Genomic DNA, 21,508 nt, shown 5'->3' with positions numbered 1-21,508 from the left:
ATTCACAAAACCACCCCCTCCTTAGCTCCACCCACGAAACCGCCTCCCCTCCTCTTCCCCACCAACAAAATCAAACCCCCTCCTTTCCACCACCCCACGATATTTGGGTTTAGGGTGGTTCAAGTGTAAATTTAGGGTTTGGGGGCGAGGCTAGGAGTGCTGACGCCGGCATTGGAGGGGTGACAAGGGTGGCTAGGGCTATACAGGAGGATTTAGAGTGGTCAACGCCGTGAAAGAGTGGTTTTGTGGATGGGGCTGGGGAGGGAGGTGGTGTCGTGGGTGGAATGGGGTAGTCAACACCAGAAAAGGGGGATAACCCCATTTTCTGGCATAAAGGTATGATTTCGCAAAAAAGGAAAAAAAATAATGATTAAGGTATGATTTTGCAAAAAAAAAAAAAAATTATAAGGAAGTTTTTTTATTAATTTTTTTTTATATATAATGAGATTTTTTGCAAAATTTCCTATTAAAAATTTTAATGATCTTGTCAAAGAAAAAAAAATTTATGATGATCAATACAAATTTTAAATTTTTTGTACCAATGAAGAAGTAAATTGGTACTGAACTGAGTACCCAAAAAAAGAACACTATTTTTTGTACCAATAAGAGAATTAATTAAACAGGTCACACTACTTACCGAAATTGGACACAAGTTATTATGTAATGAACAAACCTTATGGTTCTCCACTTCTCACAAATAGGGGTGAGTAAAAATTCAGGGTACCCTGACCTGAAACCGAAACCTGCTCGAAACCGTAGGTTCTAGATCGAATCGGAGTCTGTAGATCAGGTTCCGGTTCCAGATAATAAAAATGGGAACCTATTGCAACAAGTTCCGGTTTCGGGTAATAAATTTTGGATCTAGAACCCATAAGGTACCCTGTTAGTATAGGCCTGTTAGTATAGGTTCTCTATAGAAAACATGAAACCGAAACCTATCATTTAAGCCCAAGTATAAAAGCCCTATATCAAAATTGTATTAAAGCCGTCACCTACTTTTCTCCCCCCCTCTTATTCATTTTTAATCTTACTATTAAAGGTTTAATTTATGAATTAATGGTATTAATATAAGTATTTGTGATTTCGTATTAAAGATTCTAGACAATCAAGTAACTATTAAGCTTACTTTGAAAGATAGGGTACCCTGTTCCGGAACTAGAACCTGCAGGTTCTGGTTCCGATTCCCAAATTTTAGGAACCTGTTGAACAAGTTCCGGTTCTTATTTTTGGAAACCTGTTGCAACAAGTTCCGGTTCTGGGCATCGAGATTTTTACAGGGTATCTTGCTAGGCTGCTACACTCACCCCTACTCACAAACCTAGGATAGTAGAGAGTGAAGGATAGCTTAAGTGGTTAGAGTTCCCCTTTCCGGTTCTAGATGATCTTGGGATCGATTTACATCATCACTCGCCCTTATGGCTCTCTTAAAATACACACACATAAATGTTCGTTTATATTCTGATTTCAAATTGTGTACTTTATTCCCAAATTTAGTAAAATGGAAAATTTGTCAAAAAAAACCTTTTAGATGCACCATTTTGCAAAAAAAAAAAAAAAAAAAAAAAAAAAAAACCCTTTTAAAAGCTTTTTGGCTAAAGGAAACCCGATTTAACATTTTGGCAAAAGAGTACCCGAATGTGAACTTTTTTTAGTGAAGACAACCAAGGGCCTCTAATCTACTTAATTAACTTCTAATTTATTCTACGGCTATTTCACCAAATGCCACTGAGCACTTTAGAAATTCACCAAATGCCATCGGACTTTTCAGAATTCACCAAATGCCATGGAGTTTATAAAAAATTCACCGAGTGCCATTAATGACTAACGGCAGTTAACTCCGTTAATGACAAAAAAAATTCATCGACACCGAAGAGGATGTTGGTCGCCGGTGGGGGTGGGGGAAAGGGATGGGCTGGCGTAGGGGCGGTGGTGCGATGGGAAGAGTGGTGGCTGGGGTTTAATTTTTTTATTAATAAAATGAACCAATCATAAGCCACAACGTGGCATAATTAGCCTTAATGACTAACGGAGTTAACTGCCGTTAGTCATTAATGGCACTCGGTGAATTTTTTATAAACTCGATGGCATTTGGTGAATTCTGAAAAGTCCGATGGCATTTGGTGAATTTCTAAAGTGCTCAGTGGCATTTGGTGAAATAGCCGTTTATTCTAATTATCCTTTAAACACTCACTTAACAATTTTATAATTAAATTAATTGATAATAATAATAAAAGAACAAAAACCACCACCCACCACCCTCCTCCCTTTCCCCCTCACCTTGCAGCAACCCTTTTTTTTCCCCCTCCCCTTGCAGCAACTCTCCTCCCCCACGCCACCTACAACCCCTCATCCCCGGCGACCCACCTTCACCATTGGATGACTCCCCTTTCCCCTTTACCCTGCTTGCTGCAACCCTCCACCCTCCCTTCCTTTCGAACATCTACCTCTCATTTCTCCCTCAAACACTCTCAAACACACTACCAAAATTTGCTAGGTTCTTTTTGCAAGCTTCAAATCAAGTTCTCCCGCACATTCAATGTATTTTAGCTTTGATTTTATCTTATAATATGCTTGAATTTTACAATTTTTAATTTGTCCGTAAACCCTAGAAAAATTGATTTGGGGGTTTATAATTTTGTGCATCTTGCTTGCAATTGATGCTTGCTTTGGCTTTGATTATGCATGTATATGATGGTAAGATAATTTAGAAGCAAATTGCAATTGATTTGAGCAAATTAGAGCCAAAAATTGAAAATTGCTTACTTGTGGTGGTCGCCAGCGGCTATAAGGAGGAAAGGGATGATCGGCCAGCGGTTTAGGGAGCTCGCCAGGGGTGGGGGGTCTGATAGGGAAGGGGGTGGTTAGGAGGTGGAGGTTGGCTTGTGGTTGGGACGTGGTGGTTAGCTAGTGGTTGGGAGGTGATGGTTTTTTTTTATATAAATTAAATTTAATTATTAAAAAATAGTAGGTTAGAGGGTGATTAAAAGAAAGAAAAAAAAAATTAGAGACTAATCTAATATATAATTGCAGAGTAAGTTAATGAGATTTTCCCAAAACCTCAATCCTCAATTCTCATGAATTTATGTTTTTTTTTTTAAGAAAAAAAAATCCCACTACTTTTTTTTTTTATTTTTTTAAAAAATCAATAACTACCCATTCACTATTTCCTTTTTGTTTTTTTTTTTTTCAAGGGACTACTACTAACATTTCACAAGGCCTAAGCAAATAACTACTTGCAACAAAACAAATTATGTAACTTCTAAAGCAAGACACTAACTCATATAACACTAACCTAGTAACACGAGTAACCCTTATAACACTGAACGGGTAACCTCTATAACTTTGAAAAAGTAAACCCCATAATAACATTGTATGGCCACAGACATAAAAGAGTAAGACCCTGTTTTTTGAGCTTCTAAGCAAAGCATAGAATATCATATTTCAGCATAGCACAACAGGTGTCATCACATTATTAATATGATTATTAATACTCAATACAACAGAGCTAATTAGGGTTCAACAGAACCGACCAATCCAAAATCAACCATTACAACTCCTCTAAATTACAACATCAAAATCAACTTTTCATATTTTAAATATATTTTTTCTTATATATCCCGTGCATTTTGCACGGATACACTCTAGTTAAGTGAATTGTAAAGCAATTAGGAAAAAAACAGGTTTCTCCTTGCAAAAAAATAAAGGTGGTGGTTTTTTTTAACCAAAAAGCTTTTAAAAGCTTTTTTTTTTTTTTTTTGACAAAATGGTACTTTAAAAAGATTTTTTTGACAAATTTTCCTAGTAAAATCAATGTGAAATACTGAAATGTGCATTTGCTATATATTTTTGTTTCCAATGTGTAACCAATTTGCTTTTGTACAAGATCAAAATTATATCCTCCTTTCTAATATTTCACAAGAATTAAGTTAAATAAGTAAAGTTGGAAATTCTCTCAAAAAAAAAAAGTTGGAAATTTCTTAAGAACAATTTCCCTTAATAATGTTGAAACAAAAATTAATTTTCATTTTGCATCGTATAAATCAAATTTCCAAAATATTATCCACATAGGATCGATTATAAAGGGGTTTTAATTCCAATTTCTTAAAAGACCTTCATTAGAAAAATAATAATAAAAAAAACCCTCATCTTTTTTTTTTTATTTGTTTCATTTGTGCACATACAAGCATTAATGACACAAGATTAGTTGGTGGGGATCTTGGGAAACAAGGGTGTAATAGTCCAAAAATTGGTGCCCAAGACACTCCTACAGGCTAACTTAGCTTGGTGCTTGAACCACCTCATTCATGTCTTGGTCCACCTTCATAAGAGTAATAAAGTCATATTTCACCCAAATAAACTTATCGTCAAATAAAACTTTTCATTTTTTATGCAACGCGTTTTGTCTGCCCACACTTTGTGGTTGTTTGCCCCGCTTGTAATAAAAACAAAGTAACACATATAACACTGACCGAGTAACCCCTGTAACATTGACAAAGTAACCTCTGTAACACTGACTTAGGGCCTGTTCTCATAAGTTGAAATTCAGTTCAGTTCAGTTCAGCTCCTAATTTCCTTCTCTTATAAAATATTCATTTCAGTTCAGTTCAGCTCAGTTCAGTTCAGCTGAGTTCAGTCAATGAGAACATGCCCCCAATAACCCCTATAAAAAAACCTACTATTTTGTTTCAATTAAACTTCACTTTTAATCAATCAAACTTCATGTGTTGTCTTTAAATCAATCAAACTTCATTGTCATCTAATCACTTTTAATCAATCAAACATCAATATCTTTATTCACCCACTTTTATCCGATAAAGCCCTACTTTGTTGTTTCTAATATTCTATTTAACCAACCAAAAATTTATTTGGACGAAGGAAATACTATAAATCAACCATCAAAATATAACAATACAAAATACTACCCCCGTTAACTATTATTTGCAACAAAGGGGTATTATATGTGAGATATAAAATATTCCTTTGTTGTAAATAATAGTTAATGAAGGTAGTAAAATGTTAGTGCCTTAATGAAACTAAAAGGGTAACATCAAATATCTCAATCTACTTCGTCATCATTAAAGTTCAATATATTAAACCTTGCCCTTTTGTGGGAAATATAAACCATATATTTTTTTTCTTTTGAGATATAAATCATAACTTTATTACACAACGATTGTGGTAGTGACAACAAGATTGTTGTGAGTTATTTTTGAGATTATGACAAATACTTCATTCATATCCAAAATATATAGCATTTCGGCCAAAAGAAAGACAAAAGAATCTATTGGAATTAAATGGACCATATTAAAGCACTTTAGTTAAAGAAATATTAAGAAAATGTGAATTATGTAGCTTTTAAACTCACTATTGATTAATGATGACCATCAAATATAATCTAGAATATAGATCATAATTAGAGTTGTGTGATTGTGTCCCTAGCACTTTCAAAGCTATCATGGTTTAGTCAATCTCAGGGTGATCAGCTCAAGAAAAAAATAAATATATAAATATATATAAAATAGGTGAGAAAGATTAGGCATAATAGAAAGAGAGTCAAATTTGCATGTGATTGTATAATTCGAAGCAAAGTTTGTTAAGAATATAAAGATGGTCAAATATTAGGTAGGTGAAGTTCTTAATAGGGCAATTATTATACAAATAATTAGTACTCTAATTTTCTTATAGGTACTCAAAGATTGTCCATTGCAACATGAAATTATCGGATGCGATGAATAGAAATATGAAGAATATACTTTTGAGAAGAAATTTATTAATGTATCAATGGACACATACTAGTAGAGTGATACAACATACAAATAGAATCAATAGAAGCTAAGTCGGCAAACACACTTGAAATTCAAAGTAGTGACCTAAAGATGCAATTAAACGTATTATAATTCACCATTTAAATTACTAGAAAGTTATATATAATATAGGGATTTTCTAATGTGTGTCCATGAGGCCATGGGCATACGACAAGGCATTACTGATTCCTTTTCTATAAAATTATTTTTAAAAATGTAATGAAATTTTTTCTATAATTAGGGCTTGTTCTCTTACGTTGAAATTCAGTTCAGTTCAGTTCAGTTCAGTTCAGTTCAGCTCATTTCAGTTCAGTTCAGCTCAGTTCAGTGCAGTTCAGTTCAGCCCAGCTCAGTTCAGTTCAGCTCCTAATTTCCTTCTCTTATAAAATATTCATTTCATTTCATTTCAGTTCAGTTCAGTTCAGTTCAGTTCGGTTCAGTTAATGAGAACAGACCCTTAATTAAATTAGACTGATGAAATTACTAACTTTCCCATCACGATGCACTATATTACCCTATTGACTCCATTTTTTTTATAGGGTATGTCTTTAAATTTGACAGGGAATGAAGCTAGCGAAATATATGGAAATTTTATAATTTAACGTGTGCTCATATGTTACAAGATACTTAAATTTTTAATACAAATTTGAATTTTTATATTTTTCTATTTGACATTATATTTATTGGTCTTTGATATAGTTTATATGTTTGTACTAATATAGTTAGTAACTATTACATTAGAGAAAAGAATAGTAACCTCAATTAAGGCTAATTTGATTAATTATTCTTGAATAAAAAGTTTGTGTTAATTTCAATTATATTCAAATTAAAGCTACTTTGAATATCTGTTAATCTCTCTATTTCTGTGTGATGTTTTTAGTTGATTTGTCTTAATTAATACTTTAAATACATTCAACATTTATATTTCTAGAGCTTGAAAATTTTTACAGCTTCCTCACCAAATCTAAATTAACTCTAGTAAAGTTTCAAATATTGCATAGTTAAACAACAAACAACACATTTATTGCTTATATATAAATTAAATAAGCGTAGAATATTAAGTTACACAACATCCAACACTAACAACATCGTGCCCATCAGAAGCCCTAGTATCAACAAATTAGATTAACCCCAATTTGAACAGTTTGGATTTTGAAACAATTATTCTTCAAATAAAACCTGAAATATTCTCAACGTCTAGTTACCCCAAAACTTATTCAAACCAAAATCAATCTACTTTTTTAAAAAAAAAAAAAAAATATAGAGATCAATCAACCAGTCTGACATGTCTAATTAGTTATAATAAGTTGTGTACTCGTGTTCATTTCACCTTAAAAGAATAATTTCAGTAAAAATAATTTCAATTCAGTCAAAATTAATAACTTTAAAGAAGAAATATAAAATAAAATCGATAAAAATAATTTCAATTTAGCAAAAATAATTTAAGTTCAGCAAAAAAATAATTTCAGTTCATAAAAATAATTTCAATTTAGCTAAAAATAATAAGATGAAGTGAACATGACCTATACCGACTATATGTAACTAACATCGGTATTGGGCTGAAAGGGAAAATTGCATAGAAAGAGAGAGTGGGGCACTAGGCCCACAACTCGAATAGATTAGACTAGTTTTAAGGAAACTGATGTTAGCTCAAAAGTAGCCCAAATGTGCTAATCTAGTGGTCCAGTTTTAGGTCCACTTGGGTTCTTGAGGACAAAAGAAATTGTTTGGTTAAGATCTTTCAATTTCAAATATGATAATGCCCCTTAATAAAATTCATAAAGACCTAAAATAATTTAAATGTACTTGTAGAAGGAACCACACAGGTTGAAAAAAGGCCTTTAAATTATGCAATCACTACTTAGTTTGATGCATCATCCAATAAATCAATCGATATCAAACATGTTTAAATCAATGTTTTGGATAAATAAATACTTAGTTGGTAATCTAATTTGAACACTATTAACGTGGCAATTACGTTCAAATGAAAGCTAATATAGTCTATCCATAAACCACCGTGCACGTTAGTGTATCTCAGTCGTTTTCACTCGAGTCATTTCTAGCATAGAGATTTTACGTACATAAGGTTTTTGGTACATTTTTAGACAAGATTCTCTTTAGTTATAGTATTAATTTACTTATAGGCTCACACCGAATTTTTATTTGGGCTAGTTAGTAGAATGTGATCAACTCACTTAATTTAAATGTTAAGTTTTTTTCCAGCCCTAAGTTACCAATCCTTATGTCCCTTAACAATTGTCCCATCTCCCACATTGAAGGATCAAGGGTGTAGTAAATGATATTGATGTATATATATCTACTTTAACCTAACCATTTTAAAAATATGCAAATATGCTTTCCCATTACATGTATCTGAGTGAGTATCATTTACCCATGGCAAATATTATTCACCAAACATATACTCCTTCAAAGTACGCCATTTGTAATTTGATATTTTTATTTAATTATAACTTGCAATTGTTGGAAAATAGTATCAAAAGAAACAAAACAAATCATGGAATCTACGCATTCATAAATACGTTTGTATATATATGTACCACTTAACCCGCTTGCAATAAAATCATAGTTAAGCCCGTTTCATAACTCATATTCAGGTGTTAACAACATAAACAACTCACATCCTTCTTATTCTGTACACGTGGAATAAATCACACACGTTACATTAACGTTGAAACTTAATTCCAACAGCAATGGCTGCCTAGGTGCTGGTGGTCAAATTTCAATGATGGAGTAGGTGTTGTGGACCTTGTGGTGGTGGTGGTTCACTTGTGAACGAGGGGTGAAAGAAAGGAATAAGAAAAAAGATACAATCGAAATTACAAACGGGAGGTAACTAGATAGTATAATAGAAATTATAAAAGATCAGACTATTATAAGAAATTAAGAACTTTCAAGTAACATTGTCCTCATACTTATATTGTTAGATATGGAGCGCTTCGTAGGGCCTCACAGTTAAGACTTTTTCGTTAGATATGAGTAGTTGGGACAGTGTGACTTAATTATACGAAGAGATGGGGTAGTATTGTAGTAAGGATTAGTACATTATAAGACTATAAGCCTAAAAGGTGAAGCTCAAAATCACAAAACTAGTAAAACCATGTTAAGATCTATACAGAGCAGGATATAAGCATATGAACAGCATGAAGCCAAGCCAAGGCACTCCATACTCCATAGTTGGAATTCTTTTAAACAACCTGGACCAGGGATACAACTATTCGGGCAAAAAAGCTATATATAAATTTTCCCTTTACGTTCTTTCGAATCTTCTCATCTACACAGCTAAAGCTAGAGGTCTGCGGCATCAAAAGTATAAACACTGAACATCAGAATGAGGGAAAAAAATAGGCCAGAGCATGTCATCTTTTCACATTTTCTACTTTTGACATCTGATCTACTTTCCAGAAAATTCACACGGATGGGAAGAACTTGTTTAGGTTGAAGGGCAAGGAGTAGAACTCTTCACTTCTGGTGTCTCCCTTGAATGATCGGAATCTGTCCCACCAATGTGACCCTCGGTCTTTTCTTGTCCCACTGTCTTTTTTGCGCAATGTGGCATCCAAAAAGTATGCCAACACACCAGCAACAAAGGGTTCCGATGAGAAAGGCACATTTACCATGTCATTGAACTGCATGATTCCATAAACAAACCAGCTTAATCATAGCTTTAGGAACTCTGGAAACAGAAAAAGATTGTAGTTTTTACTTACCCATCTTGCATGTGTGTGTACCGGACCATATCCCTTCACTGCTGTGTACTCGTTGAAGTATTGTGGTATAGACAAGCCCATGAAAACTGAGAAACCTAGAATGAATTTTGTTCTGAAGCTGTTTAAGTTGCAGAATTGTAGGAAGCCAAGACCCGCTGAGCCTGCTCAGATTGCATGAAGGTGAAGAAATATCAGATAGTTTGAGCCTGAGGAATATACTATATAGAACGAAGCTTGCTGGTTGATCAAAGAACGTACCAACATATGCAAAGAACAGGCAATACAAAGCTGCCACCATAGGTGCTGGAATTGAGGCAAATACAGCTCCGAATTTACCTTGTCATAGTAAGTCCAAAATCAATAAATGTGATAAAAATTGTAGGAGGAACACAAACATCTAAGATAAAAATTACCTAGTATTGAAAAAAAGATCATGAATCCTGCTGCAATCTGTACCACCCTTCGACTGCCAACACGTGTCAGAGCCAGCAAACCGGCATTCTCCCTGAACATTAGCAAGACAAAAGGCTCATTGCCAATCTGAGAATAACATTAACCTTATAACAGAACACTGGTATCTGCATAACATAGGATGGGTGTATGGAGTCTTACACAGATGCTGATGCAGAATTCCCAGTTCCGAATAGTCCACACAAAAGAATACCCACTCCCTGTAAGAAGAGAGGAGAAACCAAAAGGCATACACACACAAAGGAGTCAATACCAACCCATACATTTAACATAACTCTAATGTACTCAACATATGAAAAAACATTTTCAAGACTATTTAGGATTCTTTTTAAATGGTACTTTCCACCTATACTCTGAATTGCTATTAAGTATAATCACCTGCCAACCAATTCCACGGCTAAGAACAGATGGTGGCACAGGTGTTGCACTTGCATATCTTGATACTGCGATGAAGGTACCAGTAGACTACCACACAACAAATAAAAAAGGTGAGACAATAGTGAGAGTGAACTACATGGTTGAGCATAACAAGAAGAGGTTAAGTGAAGATAAAGAATGAACAATAGTTTGAGAGAAAATTGTACGCTTCTGCAATTTAACAAGTGTACAAACCTCCACAAGGGCAACAAACGAAGCCATCATCATAGCAAAGGCTTCCCCTGCATCAAATGTTGGAGCTCCCCATTGAAATGGATATGGAACACTTATCCTGCACCCAACAACAAATTGCAGTGTGATATTAATAACTCTTGGCTGATGAAAAAGAGGATTTGGGATCACAGCACATCATTAATGAGTTTAAATTTTAGAGCTTGCTAATCCAGAGTTTTCCATTTGATCAAGCCTCCATAAATCCTACTTGCACTGTTAACTTACAATAGCCTTACGTGAGGAGATATGTAAACTCAGTTGCCATATACAAGAGACAAAAGCGGGGTTCATACCAAGAAGCACCACTAATAATTCCAGCACGATCAGTTCTGCAACTCAATTGAGTTGTTTGTGACCTGTGCCTATAGGCACCTCCAACTGTGAGTATGTGAGCATAAATCCACACAATGGCCACAGAAAACAGAACAGCAAAGCGATCAAATATATGTCTTTCACCGCGCATCAGATGAGGTAAGTACTGCAAAGACAACCATGAACTCTTAATTCTTGATGATAACTATATAATCTAAAACATCATGTCAATGCTCCTAAGGAGATTTCATCACAGATAGATTATTGAAGAAGTATCCATTGCTACCTGTGAAAAGATGAGTAGGAGTACAATATGCGGCAGCCCTATCTCAACACATTTAGCAACCTATTCATCAAGTAACACATGGTAAATAATAGTCATCATTAGGTCTCAAATCTTTATCATGAAGTATTGTACAAGTAACATAGGAAAGATCATATTCATCATTTAGGTCTCATCTTTTTTTTCAGTGGTTTCCAAGATAGTAACACTTACCCCAGGAAAACCCAATTCATACAACCCAAATCCAGTAAGAGCTACCAAAGGAACAGCAGCCAATGGACTTAAGAACCTAACAAATACAGGACATGTATACACGAGGATAGAAGTTAGAGTCCCTCATCACATTAGAATACAATATTGAAAAATCTATAAATGAGCAGTTAAAACAGTCATGGTACAATTTTTACATAACCTCCCAAGCCAAAACACTAGAATTTACGGCCCACAATTATCCCATATCACGAAATAGTAGTCAAAATGAAACTTTTGGCCAAGAAGTAATTTAGTTTACCTTGCCACATTACGCCACAAACCACTAAATCCAAGAACAATTTGTAGGATTGAAGCAACAATAAGTGATCCTTGGATTCCCCGAATTGTCTTATTAAATTTCTGCAAAATGTTCCAAGATATATTTCATTAAGTGGGAAATGAGCATAACCAAGCCCCAAAAGGTATCATCACTCAATATATGGTTCCAATAACCGAACCTCCTGAGGATCAGCAATGCCACTGTAACGACCAGCCAAAACAATAGAAATTGTGGTGGGAACATAAGTATAAGAACCCCCAATAACAGCAGGCAAACGAGTACCAAACAGGGTCTGGAACAATGTGTTCACACCAGCAACAAATAGCAAGGTTTGAATCATTCTAGCTTTCTCTTCCTACAAAGAATAACCATATGACTTCAGCTCGAGTTTAAATTATAAAGCAAAGCAGCATAAGAAGTAGATAAGTACTTTTCCTCCTCCCATCTGAGGAACCAAATAGGTAGGAATGAGCACTGTTGTCCCTAACATCACCAAGTAATGCTGAAATCCAAGTAAAATAGCCTCAGCTGCAAAGTAAGCCAATAAACTATAATCAGCATCAACGTTCATAACCACATAAACACATGCACTATACAAATACTGTTCATGGGATTAAATAATACAGATAGAAACATAATTTGAAACAACATTATACAAATCCAACACCCACCCCCTCCCCCACACACAATGACACAAATAATATCACTACAAGAGCCCATTCCGACACGAGTATGTGTCTAAGTGTCCGACTCTCTAATTTATAACCAAAAAATTTATTTTTGTTAATATGAAGTGTCAAATATATATTCATATTTTATAACTCGGAAAAAAAAAATCAAATTATAAATTATGTCCATGGGATTATAAACTATACATAAAATCAGAAATCAACAAGTGCTACAAGTCTACAACCCAACATTAAAAATTAATAAAGAAACGAAATCTCATTTTCAACACGAGTATGTGCCCAAATGTCACACTCGACTATTTCACGAAAAAATTAACTTCTTTGGTTCGAAATAAAGTGCATATCTACCATACTCATGTCAGAGTATCAAGGATCGAGTAAATAAACATAATTTACTACACATAAATTACTAAAGGGAATCTTAAGGTCCACAAGCTGAAAGTAACAAGAATACATAAACCAAAACGAAGTTAACGTGTTGAGTGGTCACAATCAAAAAGTAAAAACAAACCCCACAATTTATCAATTTCCAAAATTCAAAAGACAAGAGATCTTCACAATTGATTGACTGCAAAATCAAAAACAGAAACAACAAATTAATACAGTAAGAGAGATCATATAATAAAAATAAAAGTGACTTACGCCAAGGTGGTGGACTAGTAATACAATATGAAACTCCAGGTAACTGATCTTTTACTGGGTGTGGCTGCAGCTCATCTTGCTTTGGCTGTGGCCCTGGTCCTCCTCCACCGCCACCTCCGCCACCCGCCATCTTCTAGAAACACCCAAAAAAAAATATAAACAAAAATTTAAAAAAAAAAAAATTAAATGAAACCCAGAAAAGTAAATGAGAAATCTAGCAAAACCCAGATGTTAGAATTCCCAGAAATCCAAAAAAAAAAAAAAAAATGATGATAAAAGTGTACAATGTAGGTTGAAATTTGAAACTTACAGTTCAGAATTAACTTGTAAAAGAAGGAAAAAGAAGGGTACTAAAAATAATTTGTAGGGAAAAGAAGACAGACAAGAACTTTGTAAGGGAAGGTGGAAATGGTGTGAGTTACACTTTTTAAGCAAAAAAAAACAGAAAAAATAATATGAAGGGGAGCCCACTTTATGGGTGTGAGATAAGCCAATGGTTAGATAAAGAGAAGAAGAATAAGAAAGGGAGAATGGGTGTGAAAATGGAGAGAGAAAAAAGTTGGAATTCATGAATTAAGGAAGGAAGTGAAGAAGGGAAAGAAGCAGAGTGGCAGTCCAAAAAGCAAGTGTGTTGTGTGTATGAGTGTATCAGCAACCAACATTGATATTATACTTCTCTGCGTCCCCAAGGAATCTTTGTCCTTTTATTTAATGTAATGGTTACTTGAATTAAATGTACTATAATGTGAGTAGAATTGTTACTTGAATTAAATGTTCTACAAGTATGATTTTAATCTTATTACACTACATTACATTAGTATTGGGGTGTACTTAATTATCGGAGCAATGATTTTAGCATATCAAAATTGATTTAGGCACACTCATTGTAAGATTGATTTCAGTTTTCTAATGTTCTTCTCACATGGAGGTGTGCCAATATCAATAATGAGTGTGCCAGATTTACTTTCTTAATTATTTGACTAGAAGCTTTGAAAGTTGAGATGTGTTCAAATTTTCTTTTTCACTAATTGGATCAAGAGAATATGTATGAATAATTACCCACGGGTTTGTCGTACAATACTTTTTTTTTTTGTTTGAGAATTGTACAATATACATAGCATCTAACTATTTTCACATTTTATTTTTATTTTTTTTGTCATTTTATTTTTATTTTTTTGTCATTAAGAGAGGGAAGGTAAAGGAATCTCTAACTAAACTGAGATACAAAAAAACCATGAGAGAGAAACTAGAGAGAGAATGTGAGAGAGAAACCCCTGACCCAAATAAACCACCAGACCCATCCTCCCACACCCCCATCGCCCAGCAAGCCTCCAGCTCCTCAAACACCCTATCCGACCGTCAAGCCCCCTCAAACACCCAGGAATCGCCGGCGGTCAACCCCCCTCTTACCCAAGCTAAAGCCTACCTTCAATCCTTGAGTGGTTCCTCCTCTCCTCTACCACCTCCTCCGGATAGTTTACTATCACCCATTGTTGCTTCCACCCCTCCTCCCCTTTTCTCCCCGGCTTCTCAGATTTTCATCCCTTTAGACGAGAAGGACCTTTCCTCCTCCGTCTCTCCCTGGCAGCATGCAATTATCTTCAAATTCATAGGAAAGACACTCTCCTTTGATTTTCTAAAACAGAGTGTCTCGAAATTATAGAATATTCCTCTGGAAGCCAAGATCTTTACCCTCGGAAAGGGCTTCTACAACATCCCCTTGCCGTCGAAAGAACGTCAGGCAGCTATCATCGCCGGTGGCCCTTGGTTTATAGGCAAGCTCGTTGTTCATGTCCAGCCTTGGATTCCGGGTTTTAAGCCTTCTGAAGCCACAATTTCATCTGTTCCCATTTGGATTTCCCTCCCGGAATTACCAGTAGAATTCCACTCTCAATCAATTCTTCAGAAAGTAGTGGGTAATGCTCTAGGTTCATTTATAAAAATTGACAACTCCCCTCTTGTGTCGAAGAGAATCCATCAAGCTCGAATCCTAGTTCTGGTGGACCTAAAGAAACCCCTTCGCCACCATGTTTGGCTGGGCCAATGCCAGCAACAGGTTAATTATGGGGAATTCCCACCCTTTTGCTCAGTCTGCAACTCTATTGGCCATTCCCTGGCGAGGTGCCCAGTTGCTCCGCAACCGGAAAAGCCTGCATCTCCGACAACCACCCCTAAGGTTCCCAACCAGCCTAGTAAGACGGGGGACCAGGCGTCATGCCATGAAAATAGAGATGGTCACGGGCAACCATCTACTGTGCCAGATGAAGGTGCCTGGACTGTTGTCAAAATACAGAGCAGAAAGCCAGTTAAGAAAGTTCCGCAAAAAAGGAAAAAGGTATTTCTGAGACCGGGAAATTCAAAAAATATTTCCTCTTCTCATCAAACACAAACAAAGTCAGAGTCTCTCAACTAAAAAAACCAACCTGACGTGGAAACCCCACATCCATCGATTGATCTTAAGTCAACTTTCCATCTAATGGTTGAAAATCATTCAGGGCCTACCTCTCTCCCTTCTCAAATCGTATCATCCTCCTCTAATCTGACGGCTCAGATAAACCCTATTTCTTTGTCTTCTGTTTCGCTATCCCCTTCTCCCCCCTGTTCAAACTCCCAACAACATCTTCAAACTACTGCAAACTCGAACCCCATCACCCTTCTCTCCTCTAACCATGGTGTTGTCGAACGGATCCGACCAGTTTTCAGAGGGGGCTTGCCCATTCCAATTCGGAAGCGAATTGGAGGAGGAAACAATTCAATTCTGTCCTCATCTGGCGAAGTTACAGATCACGCGATCAACCCCGAATCCCAAATTCTATTTGTCTTTTCAGCAACTCCCCCTGACTCCTCCAAAACCTATCCTGTACGAAACCAAGATTACAACTCCACCCAAATTGGTCCTTCTGGACCCTCCAATTCCGACTTACCCGGAGACGGACATCAATGTGATGGAAGTCTTTCTGAAGACTCCATCCAGGTGGGTAAAGGTGACGCCCAGCTAGCTCCGACAATTCATCCTTCGCCCATACCTGGTCGACTTCCCATATCAGGAAATCGTGATGGTCGAAAGTGACGGAGGCGTGATTTCTCCTGCTCACCTCCCGGATTGGGCGGATCTGAAAGCCATGTGCCCTGTTCTGGAAATTCTTGCGAAATGGTGGATAAATCTGGCTCAATATCAACGTCTGCCATGGGTGGTACCCCCTCCGCTGGCGTTTCTGGTGGACCCTGCTCCTATGTTGCCCCAGGTTCGGAAGATTTATACTCTACAGTCCAAGTCTCTAACAATTGTTGCGGGGGTGTCGACCAATGCTCTAGTAATTGCGGAGACACAGATGGAATTCCGACAACTAGAGGTGCAAGCGGCGTGCCTTTTCGATGTAAAGCTGGAGGAATGGGTGATGGAAGCAACTCTATCCTCGAGGAACTCGGAAGTGTTCAGCTCAATCGAGAGGAAATTTGTGACATTGGGGAGCCAAACGTCCCAACAAGTCAGGAAGGAGATATTCTTCCAAAACCCCTTGCCTGAACCAATGATCGTGGTTGCCTGGAATGGAATGCGCGGGGCATTGCTCGTAAGGGCTTCCTCACCAATCTTAACCATCTCATCTCTGAGCACAGTCCAGACATTCTGTTCCTTTCTGAAATAAAAACAAGCCGAGCTCATACAGAATCCATCATTAAAGGACTCCCGTACGACGCCTTTGAATTGGCTGAACCACGTGATCTAACTGGGGGAGTGTTGCTACTCTGGAAATCTCAAGTCCTGGAGTTCAGCTCTATCAGCAAGGATTTGCATGCTATTCATGGTATATTCAAGGTACTAAATTTGACTATTTCCTTTTTTATTTCTGCTGTGTATGCCAGCCCTAAGCTTAAACGTAGACTTGAGACATGGTTTGATTTAGAAAATTTGGCAAAAGATGTGACTGCTCCTTGGATAGTCATAGGGGATTTCAATGATATTATGTGTCATAGTGAAAAGCTTGGGGGGAGTCCTCTTAACCAAAGACGAGTGAATAAGTTCCTCCATTTCATTCACTCCTGTGGTCTGACAGACTTGGGATTTAGGGGTAACAAATTTACATGGTCAAACAAACGAAAGAGAAGGCCAATCCTTCAGAGGCTTGACAGGGCCTTTGTAAATGACCTGTTTCTCCAAGCTTTTCCTGACTCTTATCTCCTCCACCTTCCTAGAAACACATCTGACCATGCTCCCATAAAGCTCTCCACTTCCCCCCCCTACGCCTGCCTCTCAAAATATCTCAAAGCCTTTCAGGTTGGAACCCATGTGGTACTTAGACCCAAACTTTAGAAGTCTGATTAACTCTTCCTGGCCTTCTAATCAAGATTCCCTGTTCTTGAAACTGAATAGCCTATCTTCTATCATCTCTGTCTGGGAAAAATCTCACTTCCCAAACCCCCTTAAAAGGATATCTCTGCTGAACAGGAGGATAAATGGTGTGCAAAGAGCTCTTGAAAATGAACCAAACAATGGCTTTCTTTTGAACCTGGAAGAGAAACTGGCTTCTGAAATTTCTGACTCGTATGCCTAGGAAGAAGCCTTTTGCACTTCCTTTTTCCATACCTCTGTGATAATTAGAAGAAGGAGAAATAAGGTGGAAAATCTAAGGAATGATGTTGGGGAGTTGATCCCTGCTGACCAGCTTCATCACTTTGTGGCCTCATATTTTCAGAATCTCTTTACTTCTGAGACCCAAGGTCTACCTTCTCATGACCTTCACTATGCCAACTCAATCAATATCACTCAACCCCCTGAACTTCATGAAGTGCATGCTGCAGTCTTCTCTATGGGTAAATTAGAAGCTCCGGGAATTGATGGGTTCCACCCAATGTTTTTTTAGGAACACTGGGGAACCATCTGGTCAGATATACTCTCATTTGCTCTCAAATGCTTCACCTCTCTCTCTATTCCAGAGGATGTTAATTCCACATCCATAACCCTCATTCCTAAGGTTGAGCATCCAGAGACTATCAAGCAATATAGGCCAATTAGCCTATGCAACACTTCCTACAAGATCATTTCTAAGATCTTAGTGAATAGAATCAGGCCTCTTCTTCACTCCTTAATCTCTCCAAATCAGAGTAGTTTCTTGCCGGAGAGGGGTTGTGAAAATAACTATATAGCTGCTAGTGAGATCCTCCACTCAATGAAAAAGAAATCTGGTAGTAGGGCATGGTTTGCCTTGAAACTGGACCTGGAAAAGGCCTATGATAGACTTGAGTGGTCTTTCATTAGGACTTGTCTAGTTAGAAATGGCTTTGATAAACCCTCAGTGGATCTCATCATGAGTGCTATATCTTCATCTTCACTTCAAGTTATGATTAATGGCAAGCCAACTGCAAAATTCCATGCTTCGAGGGGAATTAGACAAGGGGATCCCATCTCTCCCTACATATTTATTATTTGCATGGAATATTTATCAGCTTTGATTAATGATGCTTGTAATGAGGGATCTTGGGTTCCTTTTAGTTTTAGACAAAATTCTCTCTCTATTTCTCACCTTTTGTTTGCTGATGATGTTATCCTATTTGGAGAGGCCTCTCATGAAATCTTCCAAGCTCTGACAAACACCCTTGACACTTTCTTTGATATATCAGGCCAAAAAATGAACCCTTCAAAGAGTCAGCTCTATTTCTCAAAGAATGTCAGCCCCCACATCATTGAATTCTTCTCATCCTCGCTTCATATCCCAGTAACAAGGGACTTAGGGACTTACTTGGGGTTTCCTTTAACAGATAAAAGACCATCCCCCACCCAGGTCAGTTTTGTTATAGCCAAAATGAAAGCTAAATTGACATCTTGGAAAGCCAAATGCCTCTCCAAAGCTGGGAGGGCAATTCTGATTAAGTCAACTCTCCTCTCCATTCCCCTCTACACTATGAGTGTCATTTCCCTTCCTAAAAAAACCTGTCAGCAGATTGATCAAGTGTGTAATAGGTTTTTCCTGGGGTGTTGACCATGATAGGAAGAAATCTTCTCTAATTGCATGGAAGTATTTATGTACTCCAAAAGGAAAAGGTGGGCTTGGTTTTAGGGAATCTGCTCTTCAAAATACTATTCTATTAGCTAAACAATGCTGGAAACTCCATAATTGTGACAACTTGGCTGCAAGAGTTATCAGGGATAAATATTGCAAAAGAGAGCTCCCAACTCCCTTTAAATATGGCTCACATATTTGGAAATCCTTGGGTAAGGGCTGGGATCTCTATGCAAACTTCACTCAATGGTTAATTGGTAAAGGAGATTCCTGTCTTCTCTGGTTTGATAATTGGTCAGGGAAAGGGCCTCTGAGAGAGATTATTTCTGGTCCAATCCTGGAATCTGAGCTGAACCTAAAACTGAGTGCAATTTTGGATGGGAATGGGTGGAATTTGAATAACCTATCTATCCAGCTCCCCACTGATATCCTCCACTGGATCTATGCCATCCCCCTCTTTAATGATAAAGATGATACCCCCTTTTGTTCTCTTAGGAGAGGTTCTTACTTTGATTCTCAAGAGGCTTATGACCATCTCTGGCTTCAGTGTTACTCAAATGTACACATCTCTGACATTTGGAACAAAATCTGGAGTTTAGATGTCTCTCCTGCAAACAAGATATTCCTGTGGCAAGTTGCTTGGGACAGAATCCCCATAGCATGCCTTCTTAACTCTAAACATGTGCCAATCTCTCCTTTCTGCTGTTTCTGCCCATCTCAACCAGAAACACTGTTACATGTCCTTAGGGACTGCCCCAGAGCTGCTGACATATGGTACTCCCTGCCAACCCCTCCTCTCTTCTTTACTCATTCCTCTGTTCAATCTTGGGTCACAGAGAACCTGTCTGTTTCAAATATCATCAGCCCTTTCCCTTGTTCTTGGAGATCTTGCTTTGCCATTCTTTCTTGGAAGATCTGGCATAGGAGAAATAAATGGGTATTCCAAAAGGTGAACATCTCTTCTGATTCTTGTCTGAAGCATTCCACTTGGCTGGCTAATGAATTAGCCTTTCTCAATCCATCAACTGCCACCTGCCCTTCCCTCCTAAACCAATCTTCTCTATCTCTCTCCCCTGTTACTATCTGTGTGGATGCCTCATTCAGAGAGACATCCTTGTCTGCTGGACTTGCTTGTGTGTGCAGCAATTCTGATGGTCTTTGGCTGGAAGGGATTGCTTCCCATTATGCAGCCTTTAGTTCTTTAATTGCTGAGTCCCTAGCCATCCTTGCTGCTTTGTATCTGTCTAAGTGTAGAGGCTGGGAAAATGTGTGCATCTGGTCTAATTGTGAAAGGGTTGTATTAGGTATTAATGATCAAAATACCCCAACTGATGAAGCAGGTCATTTATATATCACTTGCAGGGAGCTACTTCAGGAAATTCAGGGATGCAAGTTGATCAAGGTCCCAAGATCAAAGTTGAAGCTAATGGATGCTCAAGCCAAGGAAGCAACAAGACTCCTGCCCAAGGCTATTTCTAGCAAACACCCTGATCCTCATTGGTTGGAAAAATTTGTTGTATTATACCAGCAGCCTAATCTTTTGTCAAACTCAAGTTCTGATGGTGCTAACTCGGTACAATTTGGCCCTGCGTGGCAATATCCCTAGGTTGTAATGGTTATATGCCTTTTGATACTTTATCCTTGTACTGTACTAACGTTTGCCATGCCTTAACTTAATATATTGCTCTGCTTAACAAAAAAAAAAAAAGGAATCTCTAACTCCAATTAAAAAGTCTCTAATGAAATTTGATCTTACGAGACAAATATCTTACCACTATGGTTAGCCTTGTTTAATTACAGTGTAGCATAGGTCACTAGATGTGCCATTTTTGAAAATATATAAAGAAAAGTACAAATTCAGATATTCTTTATTGAAATGATTTTTTTTAATTAATATTGTATTAATTTTATATTGAAATAATTATGACTCTTAATTGTTACTTGTGTCGTCATACTTAATACCCCCTCCGTCTCTTTATTTTTGCCTCATTGTTATATTTTGGGTCAAACTTTATAAACTTTGACCGTAAATTACCGTTAATCTACAAGAGATAATATAGTCATGAGTGATCTTGTTAATTATATTCGGCTTATTGCATAATTTATAAAGATCAAGTTTTTATAATTTTTACGTGTATGAAAATGAAGATATATGTGTTCTAAGACACGTCTTGAAGACCGTAAAAAGTCAAATGGGGCAATAAAATAGGGACAAAGAGAGTACTTATCAAGGGTATTTCTGTATTGTGTAAGCCTAATAATTACAAATATTATACTTCATCCGTTCTTTTTTTATTGCACCATAAGGAATTTCACGCTTGCCAATGCATTACTTTAGCTATCAATATCCTCAATTATACTTTTGTAAAAATTATAAAAATTTGATATTTGAAAAGT

The 21,508-nt window shown here is 37.0% G+C and overlaps 2 protein-coding genes across 2 annotated transcripts; one reads left to right on the top strand and one right to left on the bottom strand.

Moving 5' to 3' along the window:
• Nucleotides 1-8,910: 8,910 nt before the first annotated feature.
• Nucleotides 8,911-13,733, bottom strand: LOC145558865 (nucleobase-ascorbate transporter 7-like). Its single transcript, XM_081620256.1, has 14 exons — nt 13,113-13,733; nt 12,212-12,309; nt 11,960-12,136; nt 11,761-11,861; nt 11,463-11,538; nt 11,253-11,312; nt 10,948-11,132; nt 10,616-10,712; nt 10,382-10,468; nt 10,145-10,203; nt 9,946-10,037; nt 9,791-9,868; nt 9,533-9,693; nt 8,911-9,451 (listed from the first exon to the last, which is right to left on the bottom strand). The coding sequence occupies exons 1-14, from the start codon at nt 13,240-13,242 to the stop codon at nt 9,233-9,235; spliced, it is 1,620 nt and encodes a 539-aa protein (XP_081476382.1). The 5' UTR covers nt 13,243-13,733; the 3' UTR covers nt 8,911-9,232.
• Nucleotides 13,734-16,234: 2,501 nt separating this feature from the next.
• LOC145628004 (uncharacterized) lies at nt 16,235-20,717 on the top strand. Its single transcript, XM_081680341.1, has 6 exons — nt 16,235-16,684; nt 16,726-17,182; nt 17,460-17,655; nt 17,713-17,924; nt 18,048-18,981; nt 19,100-20,717. Exons 1-6 carry the CDS (start codon nt 16,235-16,237, stop codon nt 20,715-20,717), a joined length of 3,867 nt encoding a protein of 1,288 aa, XP_081536467.1.
• Nucleotides 20,718-21,508: the final 791 nt, after the last annotated feature.

Source organism: Chenopodium album, chromosome 1 (assembly GCF_948465745.1).
Source record: "Chenopodium album chromosome 1, dcCheAlbu1.1, whole genome shotgun sequence".
In the NCBI taxonomy this organism is placed as follows: domain Eukaryota; kingdom Viridiplantae; phylum Streptophyta; class Magnoliopsida; order Caryophyllales; family Amaranthaceae; genus Chenopodium; species Chenopodium album.
The sequence above is the reverse complement of the archived record's forward strand: the minus strand, read 5'-3'. Positions and strand labels throughout refer to the sequence as shown.